Below are 12993 nucleotides of genomic sequence, written 5' to 3'. Positions count from 1 at the left end.
TAAACTATAAAAATCACACACTCTATATTTAAACTCCCAGTCATTTATTGGGTAAATCACCAACGTTTCGGCATCACTGTGCCTTCTTCAGGGTAATGTTATGAATGCTTGAACCAGGTTATGTAGACAAACAGTGCGATTAGTGCAACCAATGACAATAGTGAGGAGTGTGTCATAATTATTAAGTTAATTAGAATGAATTGAGTGAAACTGTTAAAAGAAAAAAATAGTTTATAGCATATTTAATATATTAGCCTATTGTTATCATATGGAAACATAATTAAACATTGTACATAATATTAGCATTAACATACATTATTTAATTAAATTTCACATACATATTGAATAGTTTCCTATTTCATTTTTTAGCAGCATGCTCAATGCCTGTGTATTTGAGGTAGGAGATAGGATGGTTAGCTTCAATAAAGTCTGCTGCTACTGGATAGCCAATGTGCTTACACCTGATTGAGTTGCGGTGTTCAGCTGTGAGTTATTTTAATTGTCTTTTCGTTTGTCCTACGTGGGCTTTTCCACATTAACAGGTGATGAGATTACTCCCTTGGTCTTGCATGAGATGGCCATATACCAAACCCCCTTGGGGTGTCATTAAAACTCATTTTTCAACCACTTCACACATTTCTTGTTAACAAACTATAGTTTTGGCAAGTCTGTTAGGACATCTACTTTGTGCATTACACAAGTAATTTTCCAACAATTGTTTACAGACAGATTATTTCACCACAAATTCCAGTGGATCAGAAGTTTACATACACTAAGTTAACTGTGCCTTTAGAAGCTTCTGATAGGCTAATTGACATTATATGAGTCAATTGAAGGTGTACCTGTGGATGTATTTCAAGGCCTACCTTCAACCAAGACCTCAGGAAAAGAATTGTAGGGGATAGATTCAAGCTCTTAGGTAAACAGCTCTCTGCTGGCCTGTCTATCTTCACAGGTAATGTCTTTGGAACATGGATGACATTAAAGCTTGACCGCTGAAAGTTGTTTGCAGTGTTACATGTTTTACAAATGTTGTTTTCTTGGGATGCTTGAAGTGAAAGGAATTCTTTGATGCCTCTTTCTGAAATATGCCCTAGTTGAACTATTCATTTTTTAACCTGGCGATTCATGGCTTTCTTGCACTGATTGCAAATTTGAGGCCATAAACTGTAAATATGGAGGAGATCATTGGCTAAGAAATGTGCAGGTAGCATTTCCTTCACAAAATATTCTATAATGTCACACATATCGCTGTTTTGAAGCCTCTGTTGAAGCAACGGTGCTGTTGTCTTGTCCTGGTTTCACTGCATCCAACTGTGAAATGACTTTGCTGAATTGTTGATTTGGACTCATACTGTTTGTTTTAAGTAATATTTTGTGACATTCTTTGAAAGCGGATGTTTTCTTCAGAAATGTCACAACAGGAAAGGCTTTACGATCTCTATAGAGATCATCTTAATCTTAAAAGAGTCAAATGTAAGATGTGCCTTGGAGTGTCATTTTTTGGCATTTATCCCTGAATGACAGATTACTGAGCTCAATATGTAGGTCAATCTCACATTACCAACTGCTGAAAGATCAATAAAGCAAGATGAGGATACAAGGTTTCACATTACAGTGGTGACTTTTGACCTTACACGAGAAACATAAAAGTACAAGAATATCTGGAGTGCTGGTCCAAATAGTTTGTCTATTGATTACGGCTGCACATTTACTGCATGTGCATGATGCTTCTCCCTTTGCAATCATTAGCTTGAAAAGAATATCAAGCGTGCCTTTTATGTTTGGAAGTGAAATGCTAAACATTGATGTTTCTAACAAGGAGAGATGTGCTGTGATCCATGGATCAGTCCAAAACCCAAGTCCAAGAAACCAACCTTTGGATTGGTTGTGACCGAGATGGGTTTAAGAAAATTATTGGAAGGCTATGGATAATCGTGGTAATATAAACCTATAGCAACATGATTTTACTTGGATACAACCTAAAAAATGTATTTGTCAGGCCAAGCGATTGAGCTGATGCATTAACCATTAGGTTAATCTAGGTCGTTAACAGGTATGCCAGTCCATTATTATTTACATTGTGTCTTTGTCTTTGTTTACATTTGATTTCACACTGGAAGCAAACAAGGCAGTTTTCTCTCTACAAGCAAATATTTCATGCCATGTACAGTCTATTGCAGTGTATTACATTGGGGGCTATGGAGGGGGTGGAGAACGAAGTGTTGCTGGACATGTATGACACTGTCCCCCTCCAAAACTAACCATATTTGGTTAGTAGAGACCCTACTGAGTATTTTTCACCACACTTTAGCTGAGACAGGTAGAAACGTGTTCTCTTTACAGCCCAATATTCTCAACATAATATAGTGTCAACAATTGTACTTTCATTATTGGTCTTAGAAAATCTATTTTTTACATTTGTTTTCAGAAATGACATTGCAATTTCTTGTTTGCTGAATAAAAGTGTCCATTGATTAAAATTCAATATAATTTTAATGAGTTATACACGTTGTCATTTTTTCAAATGCGGGCTTTTATTGTGAATGTTTCTTACTTTGCCATACGAAGGTGACGTCATCGTCTGAGCTTCTGGCAAAAATACGAGTGCGTGTACTAATGTCAATACTATATTGACATAAACAGCGGCTGTTCGTGACCAAGCATATGTAAAGCAATTCTGCGTGAATATACGCAAAGGTAAGCAGTTGAATCCAATATCGAATGTTGCCAGTTTGATAATATCCGTCGTGCGGTGTGTAATACCGCACAGTGGTGCTTTGACGTTGTCAAAGGTGCCGGGCAACATTTTGCAATATGGAAACATTTTATCCATGCCAATGCCCTATGCAAGTATTCTTTCTACACAATGATTTACATCAATAACTTAACACAAAATAAAAATACAACAGAATATCGGAGCAAATACGCAACAATGTATTCGTGAGTTTTGGATTAAAATGGCAGGCGTAACATTGTGTACCATGTAGCATAATGGTCGTCTGCACATCAGCACAGTATCTCGACCATAGGCGCAGGCAGCGCACAATGTATAGCAGGAACAGAAGACACGGTGCGATGTGTTTTTCTAGCTAGGCTACATATATTTAGGCTACATATATTAGGTCCAGATCAAACTTTGGTCAGAACAAGTGTCTTTAAAAAAATATATTCATTAATAATACAACAAGTTTGAATTGCCTTTTTGTTTTTCATTTTAGTTAAAGTAGTGCCATATTGTTTAAATTCATTTATAAAGTGGGAAAAGGTTAGGTTTTGAATTAAACAATTTGCATTTGTGAATTTGAAATTTACCTAGTATTATTAGCAGTTGAAATAAATATACTACATCTTTATCTATGTCAGAATGTTTTTATTGGTATTTTAAACTTTTCAAGAAATTCCCCATATATGAGTAGATATCCATCCTCATTCAGTAACTGACCAACCAAAATCATTTTATTCTCAAACCAGTTATGAAAAAAAGAGACTTATTTTTAAATCTTATATCTTTGTTGTTCCATAGGCAGTATCTGAGGGGGAAAATTGTGTTTATACGCTAACATCTAAGCTAAAATTGCCTGCTTATGGAATTTGGCCAATTTTACTGGGATTTTATCAACATCAACATTATATTGAAGCAAAAATTCTAAACCACCAACAGAGTCAATTAAATACTTAGGGAAGACATTCCAAATACTGTTCATGTTCTTAAATATACTTCAGAATCCAATTTATTTTAAAAGTATTATTTAGAGTATTGAAATCTAAAACCTCAAGACCTCCTTGTACTTGGGTATTAGTGAGAATATCTTTCCGTAGACAGTGAGGCTTGTTCCTCCAAATGAAATGATAAAGAATCTTATCTAAGTTCTTTACAATTTTAGGGGATAAGTCAAGTGATAATGAGACATAAACCGATCTGGATAACCCTTCAACTTTGGACAATAAAACCCAACCGTATAACAAAATATCTCTTAGCAACCAGAGGTTCAATTTCTTCTTTGTTTTCTCAATAATGGGGTTAAAGTTTAGTTCACTCCTTTGTTTTTCATCCTTGCGTGTAAAAATTCCAAGATAAGTAACCTTATCTTTAATTGGAATACCAAATACTTCCTGTAAAACACAATCCTTGAGTGGAAATAAGACTGACTTTTTGATATAAATGTTCAAACCCGAAACTAAGGGAAAGTCTTCAATACAGGAAACTGCTTTAGAAACCTCACTCCTTCCTGTCTCTCAAAAATATGGTGGTATCATCAGCCAGTTGACATAGTTTAAATTCATTGCCAAGTGCTGAAATACCTTGAAAATGCCCTTTCTTGATATGAAGGGCCATACTTTGAGTAACCAATACAAATAAAAATGGACTAATTGGGCAGCCCTGCCAAATGCCATGGCCTGAACAAGTGTCTTTTGTTAACCTGTCATGGCATCGTCATGACATAGGCAGGTACATTGTTATAGTACAGAAGTAGTATAAAACAATTTGTGTAAACTGACCATAACTACCATGTAAATATCAAATGAATATGTGGCATAAGTTTTCACTACCAACCACACCTACTTATTAGATCTTACATGTTTTATTCACAGAAAGCTCTAGTGATGGGGAAGTCACACTCCCACTTGTCGAAGGGGAAAGACGACCATGGCAGTCAGAGTGGCCTGACGACTGGTCCAGACTACATAGATACACAGAGTGAAGAGGATGGAAAGAATGGAGATGTGTCTCAGTTCCCCTATGTGGAATTTACTGGCAGAGACAGTGTCACATGCCCCACATGCCAGGGCACTGGCAGAATACCACGGGGTAAGGGGATAAACACGAAACAAATACATTCCTACACAGTAATACACATGAACCCTCATTCACTGACATAATACACACCTACATCTGTAGTAAAACTGTCCCTCATGAGCTGCTAATAATTTAGCCTCGTTGGCATTTTGACTTGATATTCAAACAAGAATGCAAAACCAGAAACGAGGCTACATAGAAACACTGACTTCCAACTTCAATTGAAAATGGAAAAGACATAAGTTGAACCAATATCAGTTTCCTCTGTAAATGGCTTTGTCATCACATCTCTAATGCAGGCCAAGAGAACCAGCTTGTGGCTCTGATTCCATACAGTGACCAGAGGCTCCAGCCAAGGAGAACGTAAGACTCATCTCACTCAGCCAGACGTCTCTTTATTGAAAGCTGTGCAATTGAATGATTCAACTGTGGTTGACTGTGGTCTATATCCAACTCTTTTAATGGCGCTTCCTCCCCTTCTTCTTGCAGAAAGCTTTATGTTACTGTGTCCGTGTCTCTTTGCCTTCTGCTGTCTGGCCTGGCGGTGTTTTTCCTGTTCCCTCGTTCTATCGACGTCTCCTATGTGGGCGTGAAGTCTGCATTCGTCTCCTATGACCAGGACAAACGGATTGTCTATCTCAATATCACGGTAAGCTCCTCGCTCTGGTGTTAGTTGTCCTTCTTGTGTTTCCATCTCAGGGTTGACATGGATTCAAATCAAATTGTATTTTGTCACGTGCTTCGTAAACAATGGGTAGACTAACAGTGAAATGGGTACATACCGGCCGTTCCCAACAATGCAGAGAGAAAAATAGAAAAATAATCAAACAACCATAACACGAGGAATAAATACACCGTGAGTAACAATAACTTGGCTATATACACGGGGTACCAGTACTGAGTGAATGTACAGAGGTATGAGGTCATTGAGGTAGATATGTAAATATAGTTAGGGGTAAAGTGACTAGCATAGATAATAAACAGTAGCAGCAGCGTATGTGATGAGTCAAAAGAGAGTCATGGTTATTGTTTGATTAACAATGTAGCAGTCTCAAGGCTTGGGGGGTAGAAGCTGTTCGGGGTCCTGTTGGTTCCAGACTTGGTGCATCGGTACCGGCTGCCGTGTGGTAGCAGAGAAAACAGTCTATGACTTGGGTGGCTGGAGTCTTTTACCATTTTTAGGGCCTTCTCTTACACCGCCTGGTTCGGAGGTTCTGGATGGCAGGGAGCTTGGCCCCAGTGATGTACTGGGCCGTATGCACACTACTCTCTGTAGCACCTTGAGGTCGTATGCCAAGCAGTTGCCAGACCAAGTGGTGATGCAGCCAGTCAAGATGCTTTCAATGGTACACCTGGAGAACTTTTTGAGGATCTGAGGGCCCATGCCAAATATTTCCAGCCTACTGGGGGAGAGGTGTTGTCGTGCCTTTTTCACAACTGTGTTGGTGTGTGTGTGGACCATGTTAATTCTTTACTGATGTGGACACAGAGGAACTTGAAGGTCTCGACCCGCTCCACTACAGCCCTGTCAATATGGATGTGGGTGTGCTCGGCACTCCGTTTCCTGTAGTCCACAATCAGCTCCTTTGTCTTGCTGACGTTGAGAGAGAGGTTGTTGTCACTGAGGAGGAGGTGATCAGGCCTACCACCGTTGTGTTGTTAGCAAACTTAATGATGGTGTTGAGTACAGGAGGGAAATAAGCACGCAGCCCTGAGGGGCCCCGTGTTGAGGGTCAACGTGGTGGATGTGTTGTCTACCCTCACCACCTGGGAAATACTTCTTTTTTTTTAAACCTGGGGGCGGCCCGTCAGGAAGTCCAGGATCCAGTTACAAAGGGAGGTGTTCAGTCCCAAGGTCTTGAGCTTAGTGATGAGCTTGGAGGGCACTATGGTGTTGAACGCTGAGCTGTAGCCGATGAACAGTATTCTCGCATAGGTGTTCTTCTTGTCCAGGTGGGAGAGGGCAGTGTGGAGTGCAATAGAGATTCCGTCATCTGTGGATCTGTTGGGGCGGTATGCAAATTGAAGTGGGTTCAATGTAATGACACTCTTTCCAACAACTGTTGTGCCGTATGGCTTTTCTTCTAGAACACTCTGAACATCACCAATAACAACTACTACGCTGTATCCCTGACCAACATCACAGCCCAAGTGCAGTTCTCTAAGACGGTGATTGGGAAGGCCCGTATTAGCAATGTGATGACCATCATACCACTGGATAAGCAGCAGGTGGGTCTTTACCATGTGTATTTTAGAGTAACATGCCTTGGTGTAACGGCTTGTTATAAACATATTAGAGTGTATGACGTGTGCATCAAAGTTGCACTTTGAAGTGCTTTTCTATCCCTTGACACAGCAGCTCATTGTTCCACCCGCTTTGCTGCAAAATCTAGCAAGAAAATCAGGCAACATTGATAATGAACCTGGTTGTTGTTGTTGTTGAATCCACTAGAACACCTGTCCCTGTTCTGAGGGCATCAGTAGAAGCAAGGATGGAATAAGGATGCAATTTTTGGACTGTTGCCCTCAAAAGTGACTCATTACTTAGTTAGCACTCAACTGCCCTGTTCAATATGGGAGATGGATAACTTCTGCATTACAACATATTGCTTATTTCAGATTGACTACACGGTTCCCACAGTCATTGCTGATGAGATGAGTTATATGTTGTAAGTATTTATTGTAAGTGTTTCACAGCTAACTACATTTTATTGTGTGGTTGACAGTACAAATCGTGACATTTCTTTAATACATGTTTTGTGTTTGCAGCGACTATTGCACCCTGCAGTCCATAAAGGTTCACAACATTGTGGTCATGATGCAGTAAGTACAGGGTGCATTCGGAAACTATTCAGACCACTTCCCTTTTTCAACGTTTTGTTACGTTACAGCCTTATTCTGAAATGTGTCCTTAAACATTTTTTGCTCATCAATCTACACACAATACCCCATAATAACAAAGTAAAAAGAAGGCTTTTAGAAAATTTCGGAAATGTATTTTAAAAAACAGCAACTGAAAATCCTTATTTACATAAGTATTCATACCCTTTGCTATGAGACTGAAAATTCAGCTCAGGTGCATCCTGTTTCCAGTGATCATCCTTGAGATGTTTCTACAACTTGATTGGAGTCTACCTGTGGTAAAAAACAATATAATTGGACATGATTTGTATAGGCACACACCTGTCTATATAAGGTTCCACAGTTGACAGTGCATGGCAGAGCAAAAACCAAGCCATGAGGTCGAAGGAATTGTCCGTAGAGCTCAAAGACAGGATTGTGTCGAGGCACAGATCTGGGAAGAATACCAAAACATTTCTGCAGCATTGACGTTCCCCAAGAACACAGTCACCTCCATCATTCTTCAATGGAGAAAATTTGGAACCACCAACACTCTTCCTAGAGCTTTCCACCCGGCCAAACTGAACAATCGGGGGAGATGGGCCTTGTTCAGGAAGGTCACCAAGAACCGATGGTCACTCTGACAAAGTTCCAGAGTTCCTCTGTGGAGATGGGAGAACCTTCCAAAAGGACAACCATCTCTGCAGCACTCCACCAATCAGGCCTTTATGGTAGAGTGGTCAGACTGAAGCCACTCCTCATTAAAAGGCACATGAAAGCCCACTTAGAGTTTGCCAAAAGGCACCTAAAGACTCTCAGACCATGAGAAACAAGATTCTCTGGTCTGATGAAACCCAGATTGAACTCTTTAGCCTGAATGTCAAGCGTCACATCTGGAAGAAACCTGGCACCGTCTCTACGTAAAGCATGGTGGTGGCAGCATCATGCTGTGGGGATGTTTTTCAGCAGCAGGGACTGGGAGACTAGTCAGGATCAAGGGAAAGAGGAACGGAGCAAAGTACAGAGAGATCCTTGAATGTAACCTGCTTCAGAGCGCTAAGGACCTCAGACTGGGGCAAAGATTCAATGTCCAACAGGACAATGACCCTAAGCACACAGCCAAGACAACACACGAGTAGCTTCGGGACAAGTCTTTGAATGTCCTTGAGTGGCTCAGCCAGAGTCCGGACTTGAACCTAAATCGAACATCTCTGAAGAGACCTGAAAATAGCTCTGCAGCGATGCTCCACATCCAACCTGACAAAGCTTGAGAGGATCTGCAGACAAGAATGGGAAAAACTCCCTAAATACAGGTGTGCTAAGATTTTAGCATCATACCCAAGAAGACTCAAGTCTGTAATCACTGACAAAGATGCTCAAACAAAGTACTGAGTAAAGGGTCTGAATACTTATGTAAATATGATATTTCATTAGTATTATATATATATATTTGCAGAAATGTCTAAAAGCCTGTTTTTGCTTTGTCATTATGGGGAATTGTGTGTAGATTAATGAGGGGAAAAAATATTTTATACATTTTTATACGGCTGTAATGTAACAAAATGTGGAAAAAGTCAAGGGGTCTGAACATTTTCTGTATGCATTGTACCTTTTCAAATATTTCTACTAATACATTGAGTTTACACATGTTACTGTACCTACTCTATTTATTTTGTCCAACCTCACACGCCCATGTGGGCAGCCATTTTGGGGAAACTGACTACTGTCTATTGACTGGTTTTCAGGGTGACTGTGACCACATCCTACTTCGGGCACTCGGAGCAGGTCTCCCAGGAGATGTACCAGTATGTGGACTGTGGGGGCAACACCACCTCGCTGCATGGACATGTGAAGATGTATCAGTAAGGCAGTAAAAACACAGCCATAATGGAAGCCCGTCGATCTGAAGGTCGACAAAAGGGTTTTTACGGAGTTCCTTTGGGCACACGTCTACTGTAGAATAGGAGGAACCATGTCTCAGAGAAAGTGATGTTAGCAAGGTGCCAATATACAGTTTCATGAGGGTTTGATAATGTCGCCGGTAGAAAACCTCTCGTGCAAATTCTTCCTAATAGAATGATCCAATCCTATGTGTACAGACATTTGAGATAAAGATGCACCACTCAAGCTTTGTATGGGAAATGTAATCATCAGAAAGTATTTATACGGCAGAGGTGTTGATGTAATTTAGTCTGTACCACTAACCATCACAGACCACTAGGTATGGGACATGCAATACAAATAATAGGACAGCATCCATTTAGATTATTTTGATTATCAGCACCACTAATCACCCCAAACCACTTTTTGATTGCCTTTTTCTTCTCCATTTTGTTTTCTTCAAGGATTGTTTTGTACATAATGGTACTTACTTCCTGATGTGTGTCGTTACTCTTCCATTTTCATTGTAATGATAGTTAGATATACATCTAATTCTGAGGTGACATATCATGTCGGGGTGATGTCAGAGTAATTATGATGACTACGGACCTTAATTAAATTGCAACATTTAGGTATTTTAATGAGAGGAATCTTGTATTTTTATATCATTCAAATACAGTACCTATAACTATTAGATGTGTTGTTTATGATGTGAATTACTCTTTAATTGTAAACCTCTAGGAATAGTTTGTTTTAATGGGAATGTTACGTGTTTTTTTCTAACTTGAGTAGTAGACGACTACCTATTTCCAAATATGATATTACATAAATACCCTCAATGGTGTTGTAAAATTAGGTTTTTATTTTATCTTTGAAAATTGATTTTAAGAGGTTATTTTATCTTTACATTTTTTGTTTGATGCCCTTTGCCGCTTTTAATTCGTCATAGTTTATCACTGAAATTTGTAAGTAAATTGTGATTTTTGAGTTTGTGTTCATTTCTGAGATTATTAAATGCCAGAATACTGTAAGTATCCATTTGTTATATTCCTTGAACATTTGTTATAGCTTTAAAGTATTTTGTGCATGTACAGAAGACTGAACTGAGGACAATAAAAATGGCCAATATAAAATAACAGATGCTTACATTGTTTAAATGATCTGATATACTCTATGGAGGAATTACTCTGTGGAGGAACAATTACACTATATACTGTTGGATATGTCAAAGTGACATATTATGTCCCAAATCATCCAAGAAGAAAACTTTCATCAGTTTAAAGTCCGTTCTGAATCCTCACTGAGGTACGTTGACTGTGTACTACTGTGTAATTGTGGATACTGTCCATGTAAGCCACTGCCAGTCATACAGTACATGTAACAACCTCAATCACCACCTCAAGCTGAACCTCGGCAAGACGGAGCTGCTCTTCCTCCCGGGGAAGGACTGCCCGTTCCATGATCTCGCCATCACGGTTGACAACTCCATTGTGTCCTCCTCCCAGAGCGCTAAGAACCTTGGCGTGATCCTGGACAACACCCTGTCGTTCTCAACTAACATCAAGGCGGTGGCCCGTTCCTGTAGGTTCATGCTCTACAACATCCGCAGAGTACGACCCTGCCTCACACAGGAAGCGGCGCAGGTCCTAATCCAGGCACTTGTCATCTCCCGTCTGGATTACTGCAACTCGCTGTTGGCTGGGCTCCCTGCCTGTGCCATTAAACCCCTACAACTCATCCAGAACGCCGCAGCCCGTCTGGTGTTCAACCTTCCCAAGTTCTCTCACGTCACCCCGCTCCTCCGCTCTCTCCACTGGCTTCCAGTTGAAGCTCGCATCCGCTACAAGACCATGGTGCTTGCCTACGGAGCTGTGAGGGGAACGTCACCTCAGTACCTCCAGGCTCTGATCAGGCCCTGCACCCAAACAAGGGCACTGCGTTCATCCACCTCTGGCCTGCTCGCCTCCCTACCACTGAGGAAGTACAGTTCCCGCTCAGCCCAGTCAAAACTGTTCGCTGCTCTGGCCCCCCAATGGTGGAACAAACTCCCTCACGACGCCAGGACAGCGGAGTCAATCACCACCTTCCGGAGACACCTGAAACCCCACCTCTTTAAGGAATACCTAGGATAGGATTAAGTAATCCTTCTCACCCCCCTTAAAAGATTTAGATGCACTATTGTAAAGTGGCTGTTCCACTGGATGTCATAAGGTGAATGCACCAATTAGTAAGTCGCTCTGGATAAGAGCGTCTGCTAAATTACTTAAATGAAATTAAATGAAAAATAACAATGTTTTTTCCTTGCATGGAACTGGGAATATTTTGAGGTTTTTGTTTGGTGCATTTATTGATAGTTTGTAGTTTGGGGAGAATTCAAAGGTTGGAGAAATGTGCAATACCAATCACTATCACAGGGTGGCGCCTAATTTAACGAAATTAAATGTAGAAATTAGTAAATGTTGGATGAAAATATAGTTTCTGTAATGACCAATGACCATATGCACAGGTTTGCATAAAAACCTTACCGTACTCACTATTGAAGTCCAAGTAATTAACAACACAATGCATGCCATTCATGTGTAAAATACACCAAGTCCCATATTTAGCATCTTAAAAATAGCATGACGTTACATTTAAAGTCAAACAGAATAGACAGGTTTAGGTATGTTTGACAGGGTGCTCTAGTGAACAAATGTACTTTTATTCTAAATGGACAGTTTTCAGCATGTGTTTGCTGTCATACAGTATTGTGTCAATGTGGTTCTCTGATCTACAAGATCCTAAACAGGTTTGTTTGCTGTATTGTAATGCATCTACTAATCCTGTATGACCTTGGAATTTATTTGTAGACTGTTCTGGATGTGTGTCAGTGTGTTACTTTGTTTGCTTCCAGATGCTCACCGGTGCTTGAGGTCTCCAGTGTGTACCGGTATGCTTACCTCACATCTGTTGCTGTCGTTAAAACGGCAGTTGACTTCCTCTATCCACCATTCAGGTCAGGGACTTGGACCGGTTCCTAATTAACCAGGGCCCAGTTTCCCAAAAGCAGCGATACTTCACCCAAATTACAAAATGACACATTGGTTTCTTTACCCTGTAAGTAGTCTATGGAAAAGGTATGACAGCAATCCATGATTTAGTTTAGTTTCCCTGGCACTGTTTCCATATGCTAACGTTCTAGCATCTGTGGCACAAGTCCCATTCAAGTCATGGGACCAACATTAGCATTTTTCACACACCATGTCCAAATCATCTGAAAGTATCTGAAATTGATTGTAAAAGCTCAACAAAGTCAATTATAGATGTTTTGAACATGATGCGCACAAATGCTAATGTCGTTCCATTGACTTCAATGGGATTCGTGCCTCAATGGTTTACCAAAACCATTGATACCAAAGTTTCACCTGAAAACACGTTAGTTACCGACTGCCTCAGACCACTCGTAGAAAGCTAAGTGAGTCGTTAGATGC

The 12993-nt window shown here is 40.2% G+C and overlaps 1 protein-coding gene across 1 annotated transcript; it reads left to right on the top strand.

Annotated features, from left to right (window-relative positions):
• Window positions 1-2556: 2556 nt before the first annotated feature.
• LOC118367426 (transmembrane protein 106B-like) lies at window positions 2557-10659 on the top strand. Its single transcript, XM_035750896.1, has 8 exons — window positions 2557-2700; window positions 4597-4813; window positions 5101-5164; window positions 5291-5450; window positions 6890-7030; window positions 7421-7470; window positions 7571-7624; window positions 9388-10659. Exons 2-8 carry the CDS (start codon window positions 4609-4611, stop codon window positions 9506-9508), a joined length of 795 nt encoding a protein of 264 aa, XP_035606789.1. The 5' UTR covers window positions 2557-2700; window positions 4597-4608; the 3' UTR covers window positions 9509-10659.
• Window positions 10660-12993: the final 2334 nt, after the last annotated feature.

Source organism: Oncorhynchus keta, chromosome 34 (genome assembly GCF_023373465.1).
Source record: "Oncorhynchus keta strain PuntledgeMale-10-30-2019 chromosome 34, Oket_V2, whole genome shotgun sequence".
Classification (NCBI taxonomy): Eukaryota; Metazoa; Chordata; class Actinopteri; order Salmoniformes; family Salmonidae; genus Oncorhynchus; species Oncorhynchus keta.
Note: the sequence above shows the minus strand (reverse complement) of the source record. Positions and strands in the feature narration are given on the sequence as shown.